This window comes from Camelus dromedarius, chromosome 8, assembly GCF_036321535.1.
Source record: "Camelus dromedarius isolate mCamDro1 chromosome 8, mCamDro1.pat, whole genome shotgun sequence".
NCBI classification, from domain to species: Eukaryota; Metazoa; Chordata; class Mammalia; order Artiodactyla; family Camelidae; genus Camelus; species Camelus dromedarius.
Genome location: NC_087443.1, coordinates 74,486,608 through 74,511,293, shown reverse-complemented (window position 1 = coordinate 74,511,293; position 24,686 = coordinate 74,486,608). Strand labels below are relative to the sequence as shown.

The window sequence follows — 24,686 nt, the reverse complement described above, 5'->3', positions numbered from 1 at the left end:
CACCAGGCCTGTCAGCTGGGGCGGAGAGGAGATGGGGAATTCAGCAGTGATGGCTCCAGACACTCTTAAAACCAGGTTCGTAATAATATCCACGTGTTGCTAGTGGATTCTCAGCTCTTCACTGAATCACTTTAATTCTTCCAGTAATCCTAGGAAGGGAGAATAATAATAACAGCTAATAACAATCATAGGAAGCACATTGCATTTCCCACGCGCCAAAGAGTTTCTCTGGAATCGTGGGGAGCATCTGAATAAAAAGGTCTACATGTGTGTCGTACCTTAAATCTTTTAATGCTTTGTGTCACCCTGGCAAATTGCTACAAGATAGGCACCATTGTTTTCCTAATTTTATAGCTCAAAAAATGGAAAACTCAGATAACTTAAGTTTTTCTCCAGGGAAGTCTTGGCTTTGAGATTCTGGCCCTGTTCTAAGTTTAGAATCATGGATAATGGTCCGTGCTGGGATTCACGATTTTGCTTCAGGCCACATATCATAAGCTCCCTGAAGATGGGTCCAAGCTTTCCGTTCCCCACACCCTCCCCACACCAAGAAGAATGACTCTCACCATAGTCCTTGGACTATTGTGTATTTCTCCTTTCGAATGCTGCTTTTACCTTACAGACATGATTGAGATGTAGCTTAAAGAATGAAATTCATAGTTTTACAGGGCGCTCAGAACCACATTAAAAGGGCTCATTAGCACTTAAATGTCAGTAGCCTTTTTATTCATCGGACTTTTCTATTGGGTGAGGGAACAGCCCACCCGTTAAAAAACAAATTATTAAAAGAGAAATTCCAAATCTTTAAAGGAGAGGGGCCTGGGGCAGCCAGGGTTCCCACCTCCTCCCCCTTTCTCTTCCTGGAACCAATGGGCTAGCAGCAGTTTGCTTCTTGAAACTCATGGGGCATCGGAATTTTGGTGTCCTCATTTTTCTTCCTTCCATTGATGTATCATTACTAGAGTGAAAAAGGAAGGGCATCTCAAGGGCTCTTGAAAAAAAATGGGTGACTACTCAAGAAATTTTGTAAAGGGGGGAAAATTGTGAGGAGAAGGGACCTCAGCGGGGGGTGGAGGGGTTGTGAATGTGGCCTTGTCTGGCGGTCCTTTCAGCTGAAACCTGGTGCCGGCGTTCTTGGTTCAGTTCAAACTGTCACCTTTAGTTCTTGCTGGCTTTTCTGCCCTCGGCCCTGAACCTCAGCAGATTGGGGCTTACTTACCTATTCACACTCGGCCGTGGAAGCTCATTAATAGGCTTATTAGCTACACCATTCACGGGAGGCCATTGACAAAAGGGGTTCCAGCCACTTGAAGAGGGAAGAGAAAAAAACTGTAAAGAGATTATTTTCTCATTCAGACGCCTCCACTGGTGTGAAAGCTTTCCCTAGACCCTCTGAGGTCACTTGAAGCCTAAATATGATGACAGAATCGTTTTTTTTTTTTTTTAAATTCCAAATATGCTTTTACTTTTCTCAAAACCAAGGAGTTTTTGCTGTTGTGGGCTTTGCTCACTTAAAAATGGACATTCTTCAGGGAATAAGGGCTTTTGATGGATTGGTGTCTTTTCATCCCCATAAAGAATAAATTCTGCAAACTGTGTCTGGACATTGAAGTAGGTGTTCTTATTTGTCATTTTCAGCAGAAGGCTTCCTTTTTATTGGGCGTGCATAGAGCCATTGATGAATGGGGGATAGGGACGACAGCTTCCTGCACCAGTAATTTATGTGAGAATGTGTTAATGGCATTTTCAATGGCTGATGGATTCCTTGCAGGATGGGAAAGGACTCTGCCCTGAGACACTCGAGTTTCCCACTGGCGGGGAATATAAAGATGTAAGTGCCAGCCTCCGTCCGAGCAGGCAGACACTTAGCCGTGTCTCTTTTCGTGACTCCTGGTCTGAGCAGTTGAAAGGTATTGATATGGTCAGAACAACTCAGGTGTGGTGGATGTTTGAGGCTCACCTGGCTGAGGGGTCTGTGAATTAAAAGGTTCTGGAACTGAGCCAGGTTAGAAGATTTGACCCAAAAACATAGCCCTCCTCCAAGCATGTGGACTGATAACTTTGCTTCAGAGTCAAGCTATTACTTTTGCTGTCAAATTTCCAAAATATAACTTTAGAGCCATTTGCCTGAACCATTTCAATGGATTTGTTACTCCTGGCTTTTAGGTAATTTTACATAAAAGTTCTCTAAGATGTATCGTGAAGAAAAATGATTTTCTAATGATGTGGCACCTTGAAAAAATATTTTCGTAAATGTTGTGAAGTGTGCAGTGTCAGTGACCCATGAGCAACTGTATTTCTAAATGCAGGAAAAGTCGATTTCCCAGGTCAGTTTGGTACTGCTGCTCCATCCATCTTCAGGACTCAAAAGCACTTCTGGGTTTAATGACCTTTTCTAAGGAAAAACAATTAAGGTTTTTTATCTGTATTGTCTTGACTTAAGGCACCACTGCTTAGGAGCTGGAAGAGTGATGAAGGAGAGAAAGTATATTAAAGAATAAATTATCCCGTAGACACAGCCTAGTGGAAAAGGTAAATGGAAAATATGAACTTCAACCAGTTACAGCATGGCATTTAGTTGAAGAATCTTAAGATGCAGAGAGAGGAATTGATTTGCTCAAGGTCATACAGCTATTTATAGCAGAGTTGAGCCTTTAGAATCTTCCAAATTTCTTTTTATTGATCCAAATATATATTACCAAACACCACTTTTTTCCCCCTCAAGTTTTGGATTTTTTCTAACAGAGCCAGATTCAAAGTCGGGTTCTGCTTCAGTAACCAGCTGTTTAACCCTGGACAGATAACCTCTCATCCTCAGTTTCCTTACTAGAATTAGGAATATTACGCTGCAGGGTGGCTGTGATGATTAACAGGGATAATCTATTCGATGTATGGCCCCGCCCATAGTAGGGCCTCCACAAGTATTCGTTTCTTTTCTCATTGCTGTTGTTTTAAAGGACAGAGAAGTGCCACGTCCAGAAAGCATTGCCAAGTTGCTTCCTCTTCTCTCAAAGTTTCAGTTGCATTACATCTCCCCACCCGCCCCTCCTCCCCCGTCCCCAATACCACGTAGACGCATTTTAAAGTCTCTCTCAGGGGGTAGAGCAGGCATTCTGTCATTTGTTTTGACTTGAAATAAAACAATGTAACGCAACCACCCGGCAAACCATCAGTCAGGCTAACTCCCAAGGGAGGGAAGGGGGCGGGGGGCCGGTGCGCGGGGACCGGGCCTTATTCACAGAGGATGCTGCTGCCTGGCTCCGTCCCGGTGGTGGCCGGGTCCCTCGCCTTCCCGGCCGGTGTCTCAGGGCCGTTCTGAGGCGTCGGGAGCCGCGCGGAGTCGGGGCGGCCGGGTGCGCGGCTCTGATTGGCAGAGCGGGCGCCGCCGTCCAGGAAACGGCTCGGGTTTCAGCGGGGGCGTGACCCGCCGAGAGGGGGAGGCGGCGGCGGCGGCGCGGGCGGCTGCGGCAGCGGAGAGCGCCGCGGAGAGCCGAGCGAGCGGGCGGGCGGCGGGTGCGGAGCGGCGGACGAGCCAGCAAGCGCGGCCGCAAAGCTCGGGCGCCGCCGGGTCTGCGCGCGGCGTTGCTGGCCCGGCGCGGCGACTCGTTTCCAGGCTGGCGGGGCCCGGCCGCGAGCCCGGGGAGCCCCGAGGCCGCCGTTTTCCTGCGCGCTCCGAGCGTTCGCAAGTTGCGAGCAAAGTTTGGTGGAGGAAACGCTGAGCCTGAGTCCTTTCTTCTTCTCGCTCCCCAAATCCGAGCGCAGCCCAGGGGCGTCATGCCCGCGCGCCTCCGCAGCCTGGCGTGCGCGTGAAGCCTCGGAGCCTTGGCGCGGGCGAGGACCCAAGGACCACTTTTGGGGAAGATCTCGTCGCTTGTTCCATCCCGACGCACGCCAGGCGCGGGGACAGAACCGATCGCCAAGGAGCGTTGCCATTCAAGGTAATCGCCTTGTTAGGCGCCTTGGGGAGCCTCTTGGGGCGGGAAGGTGGGCGTCTTGGGAGCCTGGGACGCGGGGTGCACCGTCCCCCGAGCGGAGGACTGGCACTGTGGAGGCTGTTCCCTGTCCTTTCTCTGGCTGCATAGGTGATGGGGGAGCTGGGTGCGTGCTGACGGCTGGCTTTTGGAAAGTTCTTCCTCTCCCACCCCCATCCAGATGCTGACATCTGCCTCTGGCCCTGACACCCACCTCCCTGTCAAACTCCGGCCAGCGCGATCCTCCGACCCCAGAGCTGGCGGGCGAGCGGCGGTGCTGCCTCACTGGTGGCCAGCTCCGCAAGTCCGGGCTCGGAGGGACACATTCGGGGTGCCTCGTTCCGGGGTTCGGGGAGCGCCCGCCCCGTCCCATCCAGGCCCCAGCGGAGGGCTGTTCTCCGGAAGGGAGCCGCTGGGGTGGGGCCGGTGATACCTCCGTAGGGTTGGCGATGCTCGGGGGTGGCACCTTTGGGGAGAGGGCTGCTCCGGTTCCGCGATTGCCGGGCGCCCTGAGCCCGCAGCCGCTGTCGGCGCAGGAGGGAGCGCAGCGCGCCTGGGGCTAGGGGGCGAACTGGACCGACTTTTTCTAGTTCGCTGCCTGCTATGCCTGCAGCAGCTCGGAGATGTCGAAAGCGCAGGCGAGTTCTAACTTGCGCGCTCATTCTTTCAGCGACGGGGCCGGGCCAGGGAATCAGCCCAGGGCCCAGCCCGGCGCTGGCTCGGACCCTCGCGGCGCTGGCTCGGACCCTCGCGGCGCTGGCTCGGACCCTCGCGGCCAGAGGGCCAGGCGCAGGGGTCCGGCTCGAGTCTGAGAGCGATGAGCCTCCGCCGCTCCCCTTGCAGCCCGCTTCCCTGTAAACTCTTCTTTGGACCTTCCTTCCTCTCGCCCAGTTCAATAAAACCTACCCTTAAAGGCAAACCTACTTTCACCCATTATGTGTTTGGTGTGAAACGCTATCAACATTTAAAACCCCATTGTCCCCTTGGTCCCAAATCCCTGTAAATCTTCACTGGCCTCTACTCATTTTCATCTGAAAAGCCTGTTTAGTTTGAATAGAAAAGCAATCAGGCGCCCCTCTCCCTCTCCCTGGAATGTCAATTAAAATGCAGATTTCTCTGAGTTCTTTAGTGCCGGGGAGGAGGAGAAAACCATGATATTCCAGGCAAACAAATGAAAGAAATGCTATAATGAAGCCGGGTTGGTGGTGGTGACTTCTCCCCAAGCTGCTGCCCGTTCTCATTGGTTTGCCAGCTTTACCAGGGAGGGATGGTGGTCCTGATTCAGCCTGTATTTTGTATTTTTGAGATTGTAGTATGTTGAAGAATTCCCCAGCACCCCCAATTTTGACTCCTTGAGAGCTCCCTTCCCTGTTCAGCTCTGGGGAGAAGAGAGTGTAGGGAGGCTCTGAGCCAGGAGGTGGATCTGCCCTCTGGGGAACCTGGGCATCCCCCACTCTTGGCTGATATGAAATCTCCTGGGAACAGAGTGCCTGAGTGCTCGGCCTGGGTGAGCCCACCGGCCAACAGACAACTACGTAGGGGTAGGAGCTCGGTTAAGGTGGGCACTCTGTTGGCTTGCCTTCTTGGAGCCTGGGGGGTTCGGGAATGTTCTAGTAAGCCTAGGAGCCCAGCACAGACCTGGCTTAGGGACCACTCTCTAGCCAGGCTTGCTCGCTTGTCGCTTTGACTATCTGAGGGCAGGCTTGTGCCGAGGTGAAAATGGACCAGGGGAACGGGTGGCCACGAAGAGCCATCCATCACAGGGAGGGTGACAACTCCTCCCGCGCCCTGGCGGAGAAGAGAGTTCCCTTTCAAGGGGAAAAATAAACACGCTGGGGCTTTCACTGAGGCTCAGACTCCAGGAAGGATTATGGTATTGAAGGCAGGAAGCCGGGATTGTGGCCGCCAGCAGCGTGCTGGGCCTGTGTTCCCAACACTGAGCCTGGGGACCTAATTATCCCGCCTAGGAGGTCCCTCCATACTTTTGTCCACCCTGGTGAGGAGCTGTGCAGACCTGCTGCCCTAGGCCTCCAGTTTCCAGAGATTTGGAGAGGCGGGGGCTGCGGGTCCTGGACCCGGAGATGGCTAAAATTCAAGTTTCTGGGTTACGCTGATGGGATGAGTGAATGGCTTGGGATTTAGCTGAGGTCATTCACAGTCCACTGTCCTAGCAAAGGAAGCTCATCTGGGCTGGGACAGGTGAGTGAGGGGGCCGGGGAAGGAACCTGGGGCCCACTGTCCAGCTAGGATTTTAGATTGTTCCTGAAGTTGTGTTAGAGACAGAAAATTCCCATGCATTCTGGAAATACTTAGTAAATCAGTGAGAATGTTTGTGTGCTTTCCTCCCACACGTATGTAGAAATAGATATGGAATTATCTTTTGAGGCTCTTAACTTTTAAGAGGAGAGAAAAGTTGGCCAAGACATCCTGCAGGCAATCTGAAGACACAGGGTGAGCGCACACACTGCTTGCTTTTGCCGTGAATCACCCTGTTTCACATGTGCTTTCCTTGAAGCAGACATTGTCTTTATTCTTCTTCTGGAAATGGTACAGCATCCTCTTTTCCTTTGCCCATTTTAATCCTTAGTCAAGGCTAAAAGTTTTTCTGATGTAGCTTTGGGGAGGCTTAACAGTGTTGGAATCCTACATTATAATTTGAAACATCAAGTCTGCATGCAAAAACTGCAGAGTTCAGAGATTTTTATATCAAAGGTTCCAAGCCCTACCCCTAATCCTATAAAATGTGGTTCATTCATATATAGTTCACAGAATCTGTGATTGTTTGAATCAAATTCTCTAAACTTTCTGTGTTCAGTTCTACACTTGGTAATTAATACTGAACCAATAAAAAGTTATTTGGAATATCTTAATCTTGGAAAATTCTCTTTGCCTTTGGGTCAAATGGGTGAATGAAATAGTCAGTCGAGCATTATTGTAACTTGTACTCTGAAATTTTAGCCAATAGATTAGCATATTGAAAGTTATTGGCCCAATCACATACCTTGACAATAATTTACGTATCATTGTCAGCGTCATTGTCATTAATAAACACCCGTGTTATTCATCAGAGTTTGCATCTCCTCCGTTTCTTAACCCACTGGTTGGGCTGCCGTTACTCGCAGGGGAAGGGGATTCAGGCTTTGAATCTCTTTTTGGATCAGCTGCTTTGAATGTACTGCAGTTCCATTCATTCTTTGTAAGTGGCTGCTTGGCGCAAGATTGAAATACATTTCTGCATTTGAAAATGAATCTTGACAAGTGTAAACTGGTGGGAATTTTTGGTCGCCGTCCTGGGGTTCTTTTTATTTTGCTGGTCTCCTTTCTTCCTGAGGGCTCCAGTGACGGAGCAACCTGCTCAGCTCCAGCCCCTAGAAGCAGACACCTCTAAAACCCAGTTGGCCTAAGAGAAGTTAATGAGGCTGGGTATGCCAGCCCAGCATTGTTAACTTGCTTTTGTAGTTGCCCTTGAAACTAAGGTCACGTTGCTTCTGCTTTTTGAGGGCGGGAGAGGTGACAGTGGATAAGAGAAGAGAGTACACTTCGCCTAGCTGAAGTGGCCGGCCGCACGTATCTGTGTCCTGTAGCTAGTTTTTTATCTCTGTTTCTTAAAAGTAGGCTTTTTAAACGATCAACCTAGTACATGCCATGGACCGGTCTGGTGGGAACCCCTGGGACTGAGGTGCGGATGGAAGGTATTTACAGATAATGAAAAAGACCTGTGTAACCCACCTGGGTTGAAACGAATTGGCTTTGGGGAAGATTTCACTGACTCGCCGAATCTCTTTCCTCTAGAGGCTGCAGCAGGAGCAGCCAGGCCAGCAGCAGCTGCCGCGGCACCCTGGTTCCTGAGCCCACCGCAGGCTGAAGGCATTGCTGCTGGCAGTCCATGCTGGTAGAGGAAGTGTGCAGATGGGATTAACGTCCACACGGAGATATGGCAGAGGACGGGGGATTGGCACCGTAACCATGGTCAGCTGGGGTCGCTTCATCTGCCTGGTTGTGGTCACCATGGCAACCTTGTCCCTGGCCCGGCCCTCCTTCAGTTTAGTTGAGGATACCACGGTGGAGCCGGAAGGTAAGTTATTTAATTTCACTTTCAGGGTACCAAGTTCGTTTCAGGGTTTGTCTGGGGAAGTGGCACGTGGGTCAAGGCCCATTTGAGAATCAGCTGCCCTTGCGTTGTAAATGAGTTTTCTAAAAGTAAGGGAGAGCCGGCTCTCTGATTCCCTTAAGTCAGATTTTGCAGAGAAGGTTTTTGGCTGTAACACTGCAGGCAGAGTGGTGTAGTTTGGTGGTTTCTCGGTGTGTGCGTTTCTCTGTGTGGGGTGAGGGGGGCAGCGGCAGTGTGTCTGTCCAGTGCCCGGGAGAGCTGTGGAAGGGGAGCTTGTAGACGAATGCCATCGCCAGCTCCCTGCAGTAGCATGCTTACTGGAGAGAGCCTTGCTTACACAGTGTAAAGAATTGCTATTTTCTGATGAAAGGAGCCACTCGGGGAAATTGCCAACATCTGAAATGCTGACATTTTATTTTCATTGTCTAAGGAGAAAAAGCAGCTTCTGAAGTTCAGCACAGAGAGGCTTGACACATTACATTCTTTTCAGCCATTGTAATTCATAATACTTCAGCCATACGTCACAGAGAGGCAGATTCTATTTTAGGGCAATTTGAAATGTACCTGGGCTTTTCCCGAATCGGTGAGAACTTCCAGATCTAACAGGGCTTGCATAGCTGTTTCAGCTTCGGAAATTGAATTTTAAAGGCACAGCGGCAGTTGCGAGCACTGAACAGGGCCAAGTTATCCCACTGGGCAGATTTGGAACCTCTTTTCCAGGTCCTTCCGAGACAGCGGTAGCCAAGCCTCGACTTGGTGCAGCCCTGAAATCTGTCATCAGTAGGGAATATTGGTAGCTGAGTTATTTTTCGAGTGGTAATCCGAGAATAAAACGGCAGATCTCAGCACTCATCGCCACTTAATGAACCTGTTTGCTGAGAGCCCACCTGGTGCCTGGTAAGCTTTGGGGGCCCTCCACGGGCCTGAGTGGTCTGGGGTCAGCTCAGCTGTTCTGGAAAGGCACCCTGCACGGAAGAGGAAGCCAGCCCGTCCAGGACCATACGGGAAGGAAGGCTGTGTCCCCATCTGAGATGAGAGTCCTTGAGAGGAGCGCCCGCTGAGACCCTGAGCCATGAAAGGATAAAGGCAGATCTTTTTCTAATGCGGAAGCACTGCTTACCAGAAGCAGACCTGAGATGGAGACCTGAGATGAGGCTGGTACCCTTTTTCTTACAGAGCTGTACGGAGGCTTTGTAATGGACAGGTGTGGTGACATTGCAGCAGCTTCTGGGTCTCCGGGAAGGGGAATCTGGTAGGAATCGTGTCTGAGGCTTTCACAGGCTCTAGCTCTGATGGTCATGGGACTGCCTCCTTGTGACATGTGCTGTGACATAAGCAAGAATGTCGTTTGCAGGGGGGATGCGTTTTTAGAGGACTTAATACGAGAGAAAAGACTCCCGGTTTCTGAAAGTCATGCCTGTACTTCTTTAATTTTGCTAATAATTAAAATGGATGTTTCTCTAATTGCTGGTTTTCCCCCGAGTGCATGCATGGCCCAGCCACACCGAGGCAGCCGGGCTGGGATTTCCTGCAGTGTGAGCCCAGGAATGGGCCAGGTTAGGAAGAAACTGTCATTTTTCATTTAGACTTCTGGGGCAGCATTATTGGGAGTTTATTTCAACATAAAGTGTAAAATGGTCCTGGAGGACTTCTTTTTATCGTATTTAATTATTGAAGAGAGTTTAAAATATGCATGTACAGACAGGAGGAAAGAGGTGTGGCAGAGAGCAGGGAAAAACAGTGGACAGGGATGAAGTCCCCACAGGGGTTCTTCGTGTAAAAACACGTATCCAACAATGTGAGTATTACTGGAAGCAGGTCTTCCCAACCTGGCATCTGTGGCCGCACTTGGGGGTTGAGGGGAGGTCCCTGAATTCCCTGAAATGGTAGGTCATATTTTGCGAATCTCCTTCTGTGCGTATTTCTGGGTTCATAGCTCCTTTGAGGATTGCATCCAGAGTTGTGAGATGTTAAAAAAGTGGAAGGTGCAAAACCCTGCCGAGGGGGGCAGCTTTGGAAAAGCGTGCAAACCCCTGGACTACAGTTTCTTCTTCCCTCATCTGAGGGTTGGCCAAGACAATCTTCAGGGTCTCTTCATTAATGTTAAGTGAATGTTAATATCCTCAGAAGCCTTCAGGTAACCTACCCCCAAAGCTTGCTGGGAGATTTAAGTGTGCCTGGATATAACAGGGCCTGGCATCTAATAAGCACCTGGGTTATGTTAGCATCATTGTTCCCAGGGAGCTGGGCACATGCATCTTCCCACTCCTGTGGGCTGGCTTTGTCAGTTGCCACAATGTCAAGAAACATCTAGGGTTTTGGAGACAATTGAGAAGAAAGTTTCTCTCTGACGAAGGAGGCCCTTTGTGTTTCCAGGCAGCTGTGTTTGCCTTCTGTAGAGTCTGCTCTTCCCTTGTCTGTTAGTCCAACGTTGGTGTTGGTTTGCGCCCTAAGACGAGTTCTTCCATTCCAAGAACCTTACTTTGGTGTCAGAGACTATTAGGAGGGTATTAATTATAGATGAGAAATAGGAGTTTTGAACGACTGGAAACAGACTAAGTAGAGTGGCTTCAGTTTAGGCTGTGGTCTTGGCGAATTGGAGAGAGACAGACAGAGCCCCCCGTCCATGTGTGGCCGGCAGTCCCTGTTTGTCTTGCATGGTGAATATAACTATAGCTTTGGTTAAAATAAATTCAACCTTGACCTCCTGTTGCATCCGGCCTTAGCTTGGAAGACTTTTTGGTTTGCTAATTTGGAAGCTCCGTTCAGATAACCTCTATTGGGCTGGGCCAGAGAAAAATGTGCCCAGATTAAAACGTGACTAAGTTCCAGGAGGGAGCCTGAACCCTAACACTAGAGAATCTTTTCCAATTGTCTCGGCTTTGTACTGTCCTATCTCATCTATCTTCATACCACGTATCACATCATTTCATCTACCATACAGCTTCCTATCATACCCATCGTCTGTTATATACCATTTATCTTCTGGACACTTTCTGAAATGGTAGCAGTAGGTTTGACTCTACTCGACTGACTAGAGAAGGAGAAAATAATCTCTAGCAAAGACTTTAGTTGTTAATATTCCAGACTAAAAGTGAGTATTTTCATTTGGTCTTTCTTTTTTGTAGAGAACCAGCTGTGAAGGGTGTGACTCAAGGGGGCCAGTCCTCGGTGCCAAGTACCGTTCTGATTAAGATTCTAATTATTTAAAGTATAGTCAAGCCTGATTACCCTGAGCAGGAGGCGACGTTACTTTCAAGTTCTTCCTGACACTGTCACCTATGCTGGTTAATTAAGTCATTGTTGACATTAGCAACATCTTTGTTTACACCAGCCCAGTAGGAGCTAAAATAAAAGGGCTTTTCCAACCCAAAACCCTTAATTACTTTCCCACCCCCACAAAGTGTGATTCTGAAAAGAAACAACCTGGGAAGAAAGTAGTTTGCATTTTTTTGTTTGTTCGTTTCCGGTAACTAATTTTTTGGCAACCTCCTAAGAGATGATGCTGTCCTGGACCAATGGTCCAAAGCTCAGAGAAATTCAGTAAGGGGTCCACACAGAGACCTCCCTAAGTCAGATTTTTCCAGCATGGTTTAAGTCCTTTGTTAGGAGTATTGTAAATGCTATAATATCAGCCATACGCATTTAATTGCAAGTTAAAAGAAAAGAAAAAAAAAGAATATATCCGCATACCAAGAGTGAATGATTTAAAATAATCTTCTGTTTTGTATTATCTGCATCTTTGTTCCTCAATATGAGTGTTAATATTTAAGAGTTGACTGTAACTTGATAGTTAGCTTAGGAACAAGGACTTATTCTTGGTAAATTAAACCAAATGCAGGCTTATGCAGTTAAATACACAATGAAGTACACATTCTTTATTAGTATATAAAGTATTTCACAATTCATAGACAAAGAGCTGTGTTTAATATTACTTCTAGAGCAAAGAATTTGGCAAGCCCAGAGAATTTGTATTTGTACACTTTCTATATTGGCTTACTCTCATCTGAATTCGAAGTCTGTATGTGTGTGTATTTTGTCTTTTTATTTTAACCAGTTAGAACACTGGTTAAACCTACTCTGTGACTGGCCCCACCCTAGGCCATAACTGAAGACTTGGTCCTGTCAGGTCTTTCCCACCCAGTTGAGAGTGAGAATTCAGGTAACTAGACCAGTCCAATAGGAGATGTTTCCACTATCAGACTTAATGAATAATTATATGGTTATGAAATAGCCGGGGTAGTGTTTAAACAGGAAGAGTTTTGTTTAATGTCTGCATTCTCAATAAAATGTGTCTAGTAGCCCTCTTGCTTGCATTCTCCTTTGGGTGTTTACTTATCCAGGGTAATTGCTACAAGGCTACCCTCCCTCTTTCATCAGAGTCTGGCTTAATTGTACATTTCCATTAAAAATGCTGTTTAATTTTAGTCTTTAAAAGAAAATGTGGGAAATTGATTTTGGGGTGCCAGTGTCTTCAGTTCGGTGGGAAATACAGCCTGTGTGCTACTTTCCACTGTGCTGGTTTGATCCTCAGCAGGGTGACTTGTCTCAGTAGGCAATTCAGAAGCAATTGTTTGAAAATTTTTCAGGCTATCCTACAAATGATTCTGGTTGAGTGGGTTTTATGTGGTTGTGAAAAAAATGCCTATGGTCTTTGTTATTATTTTGTTTTCCTGGAGGGATGACTTTTGCCTTAGGTTTTGCATTCTTTGTATACTTTTGCTTTATCCAAGTGAGATTTAGAGATGGCTCTGCTTTTCCAGCTTTCCTGGCATTGAGATGCCTGATGCGGTTAACCAAGCCACACCCTCACCCCTGTCCTTCTGTCTGAAACTTCTTAGCGGAGTTTCTTTTAACTGGTGGTGACTGTTGAAGGCCATATGTGACTGAATCGTGAACCTAATGTGAGGTCTAAAAGTTTGGCCTCAATTCGGAGAGGTGGGTTTCCGATCGTTATATCCAAGATGAACAAACGCCGAAGAATTCAGCTGTAACTTGCTAGAGGCTCTTGAACTTGAGTTTTTAAAGCTATGTGTAACTTGTGTTCCTTTTTGGGGACAGTGTTTATCTTCATGGGAAGCCTTAAGGCTTCCTGGCAGCCTGAGAGTCTCTCCAAACTGGCCACTTCCTCTTGCTTACCTAGATAGACTTGGAGTGACCCAGCCAGGTTCAGCTCTGGCTTTCTTGGATCAGGAATGTGAGGAGGTAGGGAAGGGAGCCCGAGGCCAAGCTCTGTAAAGGAGAAGTCTGGCTGAACTAGCTGCTGGCCTCTTCATTATGATGGTCCCACATGTCTTGGTGATGTCTTCTACTGGAATTAACAAACATTACACTTCTCCCAAGTTTTTCCTGCCTTGCTCTGACTGTAACTACCCCATTTTGGGGCACGATAGGAAATCCAAAATGGTAGCCGCATCAGTGGTGGGTGTCGGTTTTAGGCTTCCACTGGCCTCTGTTTATATAACTTCAAGCATTTACCATTTATATATTCATGCAAAAGGGTATTTAATTATCAGGCCAGACCATGGTTGTCCTTAAAGAGGGAGAATCTAGTAAAATAGACATGCTTTAGATTTTCATTAATTTTGGTTTTAGGAAACTTGCACCATGATGGAGTTTTAAGATGTTGGGTGTGAGCTGTTGTCACTCATTCCACTTTGGAATACTGTAAGTAATTATGTCCCCTTCTGGACTTTTGCCATTTCATGTGAATATTAAAATTTTCAGATTCTTTTTTGCTTGTACTGAGTCAGGGAACTAAGGTGTCACCTGCTCTTTCCTTTTAACCCCTTGTTCAACTGAAGCATGGTAAATTCCAAGTCATGTCTGAATGGAATAAACATACATAGAATGTTAGGTTGTTGTGAACATGTTTAATGAGGAGCTTAAAAAATTGCTTGTAGGGAAAATAGTGATAGATTCAGAATTGAGGACAAAGGATGTATGTATTTTATGATTTATACATAGCACCTTACATGAAAGCAAGAATCCAGTTCTGAGCTCTGACATTAATAAAATAAACCCCATATAGATTGTCATGATTATTTCCTAACACTAAAACTCCTTCTAAGTTACTGTGTGACCTCTTTTTAAAGGCCAGTTTGCTGTTAAGTTTTTCCATACATGACCAGTTGTAATGTAAAAGTATCAAGACATTGAAAAGGCCAACTTTGTGCGTAGGGGAGTGGGAGGTGGGGAGGTGCTATAAAATGAATATGAAGATTTTTGTAGTGCTGAGTTTTGGGTTTAAACCCTTTGAAAAGCCTTACGCTTCAGATTGTTAGTGGACAGTGAGATTGCCCCAGAGGGGTGTGACTGCCTTCAGGGCGCCCCCTTCCCGTGCCGCTCACCCCCCTGGACCTGCATCAAAGCGTGCTGTCTTCTTAGCTGACCCAGATACGTGCACAACGGACTGTATATCCTAAGTGTCACAAATGTTTCAAGTTGAAAAAAATCACTACTCAAATCTTTAAAAGACCAAGAATCCTCTATCTAATTAGCCTCAGTTCTGCATCTGACATTTTATTTTTTCATATAAATGAATAAAATCAATTTGAATGGCATGGGATGTGTTTTCCGGGGTTACAGACTCACAGAAGGAACTTGGCCTTGGCAGCTAGGCAAGTCGGGTTTGCACCTCTCCACTATCTACTGATGCTGTGACCTTGGATAAATTAGATAACCTCTGTGAGCCTCTCTTTCTTTATCTTAAAATGGATCTGATAATATCTGTCTTGAAAGGGGGACCATGAAGATTAAATGCATGTGGATGTAAATCCCTTACAGTAGTTCCTGGCAGACAGTAGGTGCTCAGTAAGGCTAGTTTCCTTCCTGCCCCACCCCACTTCCTTGTCAAGGTGAAAACCTGAGATAGGGTGTAAGGCGATTTACTTCAGGGAAGTTTACCCTGTAATATATAAGGACGGATCTTCTGATGAGAGGCATTTCCATTAATTAAAATAGAAAGGGAGCTCTAGGCCCTGGTTTTATCCAACCCTTTTAAATTATCTTAGACGTTTACAAGTCTGGACTTAAGAAATGTGATCATCTTGCTGCTTGCAGTTCAGATGGTTCAGGGTTGACATTTTTTTCTCTGTTGAAAAAAAGTCAGTTGCAGCCATGCAAGAACGGCGGGATGTGTACTTCACAAAGAGAAATGTATTTTCGGCAAGGAGTTCTCTGTTTGAGGCTCCAAAAGATTGTCATGAAGGCTGATGAAGAGAGGGTTATGGCACTGGTTGTGGGGGAAGTGGGGTGTTTCATGCTCGGCTTTTGTCCTTGCCAGTGAGGAGCGCTCCCTAGCATGTGTCGATCATCCCTGCCAGGTTGGCTTCTAGGGACATCTCCTGGGCCTAAGTGGTGCTGGGCTTCCATGGCTTCATGGAAGGGAGCTCAAGGAGATTGTTATGGTACCCACAGTTCTGAGGGGTGGGAGCTGAGTAGTCGTTTGTATGTTATACCCTTGTGGAGATTATTTGATAGGACGGGTGGGGTGAGGAGTGAAGGATGGGGGTGGTCAGTATGGATGAGGTCGTGTTCTTTCAGCCCATTCCTTGAGAGGATGAGGATGCAGGTGATGATGATAACATTCCCATCTGTTGAGTGCCTGCCATGTGTCAGACACTGTGCTCGGTACCTTGACATATATTATCTCTAATCTTTTCCCCCCAGTTTTATGGAGATGTAACAGACATACAGCACGGTTGAAGGTGTACGGCATAATAATTTGACTTAACGTATGTTGTGAAATGATTGCGACAGTAAGTTCAGCTAATATCCATGATCTCATATAGACACAAAAAAAGGAAAAGAAAAAATATTTTTCCTTGCTCTGAAAATTCTTGGGATTTACACTCTTAACAACTTCTGTGTATACCAGCCATACAGCAGTGTTAACTACAGCCATCACTTTGTATATTACATCTCTAGTACTTATTTCTCTTATAACTGAAAGTTTCTACCTTTTGAAGCACCTTCTTCCAGTTCCTCCTCTCCCTCCTAATCTTAGTAAGGAAGCTGATCCCAGCTATTCATGTTTCCATTTTATGGGCAAAACTCATGACTGGGATTCTTGGAGATGAAATGATTCTTCCAAGACCCCATCATTAGTGAGCGTGGACCCAGGCCTTTGGGTAAATTTATTGGTGCAACAGAGGTTTCCCAGTTGACTCCTCTTTCAGGACAGGAGAGTCTTCTGTGGAACACCGTGGTGGCTCCCTCATTCCTGAACCTGTCATTTGACTCTTCAACATGTAAGGGCACTGCTGGCTGATTCTGTTTCTTCTCATCTGTCTACGTCTATTCCCCTAAAGCTATTTGAAGGAAAATCTCAGGCAATAAAACCGTTCCAATAATTACCACTTTGTGATTCTTCTGGAATGGCCTCTGGTGGTCTGTCACTTACTGATAAGGAGCTGACCCTCTCTGCTGCCTGGGAGACCAGAGGGAGACTGCTCTGAGTCTCAGCTAGTGACCCAGGCTGAGTCATGTGCAGGAGTCAGTACCGGAAGGGCTGGCCCAAGGAGCGGTACCAGGCCATCCCGTTTTTCCTTGTCCCCAGTGCTTCTGGCGGTCTGCCTGGGACCTGAGTTACTCAGCGTTCAGTTGGGGTTGTCAGTTTGCTATGGTGTCAGGCTTTCCTTCAGCGTTTCTGCTTTGAGATTGAGTCAAGGCCCACCTATGCAGACTGGCGTACCCTGGGCTCCTGCAAGCTGTGCTCACGGAAATGACAAATGCTGGGCCTGCTAATGCAGGAGTCTAGGAAAGCCAAAAATAAATAAAGGAATAAATAAAAGGGTGGGGGAGGTGGGAGAAAAGGGAAAAAAATCCCAAGAATGAAAGGGCAGAAGCAGCAACACCTACACTTCCTCTAGCCCTGGCCAGGAAGGGTATCCTGAGGGAAAAAGAGGCCGAGGGGCACAGCCCATTTTTAAAGCAAACAAAGTTCAGTTTGGTGGTTTAAAAAAAAAAAGTTAACTCTGAGTGGTTCCACTTAGATGTGGGGCTGAGTCAGGGCTGGTCCATCAGCCAAACTCTGTACCGGTCACTTGCTCAGTGGACGCAGAAGACGCAGGGCCACAGGCATTTGGGGGGTGGGGGCTTCGTATTGGGGAGGAGTTGCCTCCCTGGTGCAGCGACACCTTCCAGAGCCAGGGTCGTTGCTCTAGCAGCCGTTACAGATCGCGGCAGAATTTCTGTGGCTGCTTTGAGTTTGTTTCCCCAAATAAGTTGTCTGAGACCCTGCTCCTCCCTACTCTGTGCCCTGCTCCGTGGGGATGAATGGTGAGCAGAGAACTCTCAAGTCCTGTTGAGTTGGGGACTGACGGGGTCGGGGGACTGGCGTTTGTCATAAAGAATTGCCAAAAAATGAGGGGCCACTTCGAACCCAATGGGAAGGTGCTCGGAAGTAAAGGTGCGGTGTGTCTCGGAGGGATTCGGGGAACCCTGAGGAGGCCAGTGTGCTGGAGTGATGACCGAGGGCCTGGGATGCGACTGGAGAAGTAGGCCAGGCCAGGCTGGAGGCAGCCGGGGGGCCATGTTAAGGGTTTTTCTGGGTCCTCCAACTCTGCAACAACTTCCTGAGGCTGGTCTGGAAGGAAGTGGGCACCATCTTGATTCACAGGCAGACCCACTGCGTGGGCCCTACTTGGTACCAGCCAGTGTGCCAGCTGGGTTGCCCCATGCCTCTGCCGTCGGTGAGGGCTGCCCAGCCTGAGAGGTACAAGTGAGGAGGTCATGGGCAGCTGACCGTGGCACTGAGTGGGTCATTTCATCCTCCTTCTTGACAGTCTGGAGCTGCAGTTTCTTGCCAGGCCACCGTGGAGGTGGGGGGATGGCCTGAGGGCAGGGTGTCCAGGGGAGCCCGGTGGACTCCCGCTGGGGAGTGAACATGACTCTGCTCTCCTCTTGAGGGGCTTGTTTGGAGACTCAGAGAGTCATATAAGGCTCCCTCCTCTCTCCAATCTTGGTTTAAGAAAGGACTTGCTAGGCCCTGTCCACGTCTTGGGAAGCCAAGATGCACCGCCGTGCACAGCCTTTTCAGGATCAGATGCTCCCGAAGGTTCTGAAAGGGGCTCTATTGGGAGGTAGGGACTCTTCAAAGTTTGTTTGTTTTCTCGAAGGTTTTACTTCTATGCAAATATGCGGCTTAGAGTTGGGGAGAAAGGTTAACCATGGTGGCGCCTATCTTAATTTGGAATTTCCTGAGTGCATGTGGTTTCAGTCCTCAGGCACAGGACCCCCCTTGGGAGGATTTTTCTTTTCTCTGCAAATCACCGGAGAAAAGTGATCCCTGTGGCTTCGTCCTGCCTTTCTGGGTCCTGCTGGGCCGAACCAGCTGGGAGCGTGCCCCGCCCCCGCTGAGGCTCCCCGCCCCCTCGGACTAGAGGGACACCTCTCCAAGGGGTCATTCTGATCCAGCTGCTCGCTAAAGACCCCTCGGGCTATGAATCTGTGCCTTGGCCTGAACACGATTCCAGCCCTGGCCGGGCCTGAACTTGCGGAGGCCTGGCTGCCAGATCAAACCCATTCAAATGAGGAGGCCCATCTGCTTCCCAGTATCCAGCTGCTGTCCCTTCATTTGCAAATGACTGGGATGCTGCTGGGGGTGGGTCGGGGGGTGTCTGGGGACACATCTGCAGGCTCTGAACGGGTGTTGGAGTTGGGGTCCTGCTGGGAGAAGAAAGGCCCGGCCCTTTAAGTAAACTTGCTGAACAATACCCCCAAAAGGTCTGGAGTTGAAAAAGCGGGAGGCAGCCTTGCCCTCAAGGAGTGACTAACTCTTCGCCCTCTCCTCCCCATCCCCCACCTTTTTCCCCCTTTCTGTTGTCGCTGGGGCCCCTTTGAAAGTATTCATGTATTGAGAAAGTACTCACTGAGGGTGGGGCTGGAGAAAATGTCAGAAAGGATTTGGACATTGATCTGACCTTTAAGGGACTTAGAAGACAAATGTATCCCCTTGGATTGGCACCATTTATTGACTGTTTATGCCAGTGACAGGGACATGTGAGCTGGTCCCACCAGCAGCTTCTAGGAGCCACAGGTAACACTTAAGTGTGGAAAGGCAACCACCCCTGAAAACTCGCTTCTGGAATGCAGTCGGACTGCTGGCTTTGGGGCTTGCTCTCTGGAACGCAGGCCAATTACCCTACTCATTGTAGCCCAGGTCTTCAGGCTTGTGGCCTCTGGGTCTGGTGTTCAGGGTTTTTTGAGGCAGGGTGTGTGGTTGTGGTGAGTTGTCCCTGAGCCCTACTGAGATCCTCTTTTCTAGGGAATTCTGTGGGGCTTCCCATGCCCCCATACAAGTATCAGGTATCTCTGATTTGTTGGATGGATGAGTAATAAATGGTATTTTAATAAGCCACAGGCCACTTCCCTCATGAAAGTAATTGAGCAGGTGTTTTACATGGCTGTTGATAGTGACAACTCTCACAAGATCCTTGGGAACATTCCAGAAATCCCACTTAGGTAACTTACGTTGTATATGATGTGAGAGATTTGTTCATTTGAAAGAAAACTCTATTTTAAAATCAGACAAATGCAAATTGAGATTCCCACGTGATTAGAAAAGAACAATCTGCTGATCATTTAGTGTCAAGCTACAACCCATAAGCAGGAGCCTGGCCCACCCCGGCCAGTTCTGAGCAGTAGGCAGGCAGGGGACCCCCGCTGCCTGGTAGGGGGTAGGGGGCTTCTCTCAGGTGTACCCCCACTTTACAGAGGCCTCCCCAGGCAGTCTCTGGTTTTGTCCCCATGGCGACCTTGATGTAGCCCGGAGACAGCCTGTTCTACAAACCAGGACTCTAGGCCAAGGGATGAGAAGAGACTGCCCAAGTCAACAGGGTTCATCGCTGCTGCAGCAGGTCTCAAACCTGTCCTTGGACACTGGAGCTGAACTTCCCACAAGGTGACTCTTGGACCTGTAGCATCAGCATTACCTGGGGAACGTATGGGAAATCTAGAATCTCAGACCCCACCTGAAGCCTCCTGACCCAGAAACATTGGAAGTGGAGCCCAGGAAGCTGTGTTTTAACAAACTGTCTGGATGGTCTTTATGCAAAGTAAAGGCTGAGAAGCACAGTCCCCCCCATCCTCAGAAGCTCTCAGTTGGAGTGCAGGGGGCAGGGGGGCAGACTATATTTGGCTATGACTAGATGGATGAACAAAGAGCTAGTGAATTGGAGATGCGGGCAATGCAGGCTTCTTAATGGGAATCAGAGGAGTTTTCACAGAGATGAAATTTAAGTTGGGCTTTAAAGGCTGAATAGGAGCTTGCCAGGCAGAGGACCAGGACAGAGGATGCAGGTAAAGGGAATAGTGCTCATGTGAACAGACATGCCTACTGTGTGAGGGAGAGGGTGGAGAGGGATCTGGGGCCAGGGAGCAACCAAGGCTGCAGTGTGGGTGATGTTCTTCGGGTTTTCCCCTGTCAGAGTGTGGCATGGCCTGCACTTTTTTTTTTTAAGTAGAGATAAGTTTTGCTTTCCAGAAAATTACTCTGGTGGCCCATGATGTGGACACAGAGGGCGGCCCACAGGTGATGGTTAGGGGATGTTGCAGAGGTCTTTTGGAGAGATGGCAGAGGCCTGGGGTGGGCCTGTGGGAGAGAAATCCACCCTTGCTTTCTTTCCAGAGCTGTTGCGGAGACAGAGTGAGTAAGGGTGGAGGTGTGGGCACTGCCTGGATGAGAAGCGAGAGGAGGAAGAGGGGCTTTAGGGCAGATTTGGAGCTGGGGTTGATGTCACGTGGTAACTGCGCTCAGCGAGAGGCCAGCGCAGAAGGAGGAGGTTGAAGGTCGTCTGCCTGTTTTGGATAGGACCTCTGTAGACGTCCAGGTAATGTGTTCCCTCCGGCAGGTGGAAATATGAACCTGCAAGCTGGGACTTGAGTGGCACTGACATGCAGGGGGTGGGAAAAACTGCAGAGATGGAGATCAGAATGTAGGGAAAAGGAACAGAGGAGCCAGGGATGGAATTCAGAGCATATGCACGTACGGGGGAGGGAGGGAGAAGAGGCGTTTCCCAGAGGCAGGACGACCTCCGTGCACAGTTTTGTTCTTAGGAACACGTGCGCAAGCCAGCAGACAACAGAATGCCGCCGTGGACCAATAGGCACTAAAATGTGCGTTAGAGGCTCTCTCTTTTCTAACATCCCCATCCTTCCACGTTGAGAAGACCTGGTTAGGGGGAGTTTCCTCCTTTCACGGTTAGCCCACTGCAGCGGAGGAACCATGAGTTCAGCCACCAGGTCTTCTCGATGGCCGGTGCACTTTGAGTTCTCGCTAAGTGCAGGGCGTTGTGCACGGCGCCTTCTGGGCACTGTCTCAGGTATCACTGTTCCTCGTTTGCAGGGGAGGAAAACGAGTGATTAGAAAGCCGAGTGCCCTGTCCTGGGTCACCCAGCTCCTAAGTGGCTGAGCTGGGACTCAGGCCTGTTCTAAGTCTGGCCTTTTACCATCCCCAGCCTGTCCTTGCCTCTTTTGAAGAGTTACCAGGGAGGGACAGAAGTGAGACTTCATGCTCAGATACCATGCAAGGCTTGGGGGGACAGCTAAGGGAATTTAAGGAACATCTGATTAGACAGGTGGCTTCCCACTTTGTACAATGAAGAGGGCTGCCTGCGGCCTAGGGCTGTCACCAGGACTCGGGGACAAAAATGTCTTGGGGGCAAAGGATTTGGTTTTCAGCACTGGAGATGATGTGTGTTCATTTTACAGGCGATGCTTCTGCAAGGCCACTCTCTACCTTTAAGACTGTGCTGATAAAGCTCAGGCAGATCCTGTTCATTCCTTTACCTCCTCCTGAGGCCCCTGTCCACCCCCCCACCTTTTCCCTTCCTACTTGTGGGGATACAGAGAGCACAAAATCTTTCCACAGAGAAAAAGATTTCCCAGTGGTCTCGGTCTGTCAGCAGAGCCAGCTTTTTGATGCTGTGGTTTTCCCTGGAACAGCATGCCCTAGGAAGCCCAGAAGATCTTGAGAAGCGCCAGCCTCTCACCATGTCTGGCAGGCTTGTTTCCAGGAGACAGGAGGCTCAGGGCCTGGATAATCAGGTGACTGAGCACAGAAACTCATTGTACATCCCACCTGGGGTCGTGGGGCCACTTTGACATGACTTGTGCTGCCAGTTTCTGCTTCCTGGGCGCTGGATAATCTAATGGCGTATCTCTTTGGGAAACAGTTTTTAAACAAAGGGCTCAAATTTGAAGTTCTTGCTCAAGCAAAGTCGCCAATATCTGGGGGTTTCATGAAGATAGTCCTGTCCCGTACCTGCATCCTGGTGGTCCAGTGGGAATTTTGTTCCTCTGAACATCAGAGTTTGATGCTCCTATGGTGACCAGGAGAAAACTTCTTTTGTGACCCTCTTTCTCCCTTTTGGAGAACACTATTATTAACAGACTAAAATGCTACATCAAAGGGAGACTGGATGCAGACAAAATAGGAGCTAAATATTTCCACTTTTGGGGTTCAAATATTGGGTGATAATGGTGACTCACTCTTAAAAGGGTGCATTCTTAGGCATTTTACTATTTCGACATTTTAATTTTCTCATGGGCAACAACATCATTTCTTTTCAGACTCAGAGCTGTTTGCCGTGTTTCTCAAAGGCAGACCTAAATTATATGAGGGGTGGGCCTAAATATATAATTCTAAATGGTTACCATATTGGAAGCATTAACCATTATCCCATCTGATGGTGAGGAATGCGAGCCAGTCTAGAGTTTCTGGAACAGTCAAGCTACTGTGTCAGAGGTAGCTGTTAGTGGTTCTGGCCCCTGTGATACCGACAAGGAGGACTGTAAGTCCTGACTTGAGTCTGCAAGACACTCGACAACCGGTTGGAAGAGAAAGCTGCAGCCTTTCAGCCTGTTTACTTATCTGTGTTTCATTGCTCTGACTTCTTTTAGGCCCCCATTTTTATGTTGGCAGTATTTCTTGAGGTGGAGAACTTTCATCTTTATATTGTGCAGAGTATTTGTCTCCCCCCCACCCCCCGAAAGAACAAGTAGTACCCATGCCTTATAAGGCTTCTGTTTGATGTCCGGATTTTGTCTTCTGCAAGCCTGTTCTTGTAAAAGGGAAGCTTTGAGGCTGTCTGAGCTGAAGCAGCCAGCTCGGCCCCTGCCGTCTGGGTGTCTGCAGAGCCCCTGTGCTAGGACACACAAGGGTGGTCATTTCTGACTTGATGGCGGGGACCCCAGTAGCTTTATATCTTTCTACTGGTAAGTTTTGATGCCACCTAGACAGAAACTGTGCTGTAGAAAAGTGGGGGCTTCGCTCCTCCAAAGCCCCTACGCCCCATGGGTTACTGAAAAGTAACACCAGGTGTCCGTCGGTCCAGACTCCCTCGATTCTAACTGGTGAAAAGGACTTTGGTAGTGCTGTGTATCAGAGGAGTCTGCATTCCGTTCCTGTGGACAGAAAATGGGGTATTGGCCAGTTAAAATGGGGTAGTGGCCACTACGGGCCGTCTTGAAGACCAGGAGGGTGAGTCGACGCTAACTGGAACAGACACTTCTTGCTACGTGCCCCGTGTACTGTGACATTGCGGTGACATTTGCAGCTTCATTCTGTGTGTTTCTTCTGTCAAGACAGTGGCAGCCCCACAGCAATGATATTTATTCCTCTTGTGCAAGGTGGCAGGATGTCTGGAGGGCACCAGGAGACCGAGGCTGTTTTACTATGCTCGCGCCAAATGCTGGTGTTAAGAATTCCCGTGGGAGTCCCTGCCGGCCACGCCGTCGCAACAGGAAGAGCCTCCACTGCGTCTGCGCGAACCTGCCGGTTTTCTCCCTCTCCTCCTCCCCTCTCCTCTCCTCTCTTCCTCCCTCCTCCTCTCGCAGAGGGAGTTGTTTAGGGATTTCTTTCTCTCTTTCTTCTCCTTTCTGGAGGAACGTGTTTAGGGCTTGGACACCCCTGACTTTCTGAGATAGAGAAACCTAGGTGGGGGGGTGCATTCCAGGGGTGACCTCTCTCATGCGTCCTTGGAGCTGGGGTTTGCATTTCTTAGCTGCGATAAACTTGACCTTTGAAAGAACACTGATCCTGAGGAAACCCCAGAAAAGGCTGAATTTGTGAAACATGACGTCATTCGTTGTCCCCGTGGCATACTCTGCTTTTTTCTTCCTTAACAGTTTAAATCTGTCATCCGTTCTCCCTGAAACGATTGGACAGGGCAAGACGCGGGTTTCCCATCTGTTCTCTGTTTGCATTTGGGCGCCATTTCAAAAACCACATGGGAGAAGTTTATAGGCAAACATTATAAAAAGTGACAGTCTGAAGTGCTGCTGTGGCTGGCTTGGCAGCATAAAGTGTTACCTGAAATAGCTCCCTGTTCCAGACTCCCTCTCGCTGCTTCAATTGTCTCAGGACAGCCTCCTGATGACACTGGGGAGGAATTCGGCTTGGACGTGCGCAGTGAAGGCACAGAAACCACAGCCTTTGCTGACTTTTGCAAGACTTCCCCCTCCTAAGGCTCTGCTCACCTCCAGCAAGGACTGCTGGTCCCTGCGTTAATTTCCTGGGAGGTAAAGCTGGTAACATCAGCATGACACCACCCTGAGAGGTCATGATCTGCTGCAGTACTGGGGACTCGAAGAGTCAGGC

The 24,686-nt window shown here is 48.6% G+C and overlaps 1 protein-coding gene across 10 annotated transcripts in view; it reads left to right on the top strand.

Annotated features, from left to right (window-relative positions):
* Positions 1 to 24,686, top strand: part of FGFR2 (fibroblast growth factor receptor 2) — a 136,211-nt gene that overhangs the window by 32,012 nt on the left and 79,513 nt on the right. For 5 of the 10 annotated variants that reach the window (XM_064488496.1, XM_031461878.2, XM_031461873.2 and 2 more), the window contains exons 1-2: positions 3,511 to 3,938; positions 7,764 to 8,046. In XM_064488496.1, the coding sequence (XP_064344566.1) occupies positions 7,881 to 8,046 (166 nt within the window). In that variant the 5' untranslated portion in view covers positions 3,511 to 3,938; positions 7,764 to 7,880. Of the gene's footprint in view, positions 1 to 3,509; positions 3,939 to 7,763; positions 8,047 to 24,686 lie in introns of those variants that run through there. The other 5 variants (XM_031461883.2, XM_031461879.2, XM_010997738.3 and 2 more) reach the window with 3 other exon arrangements.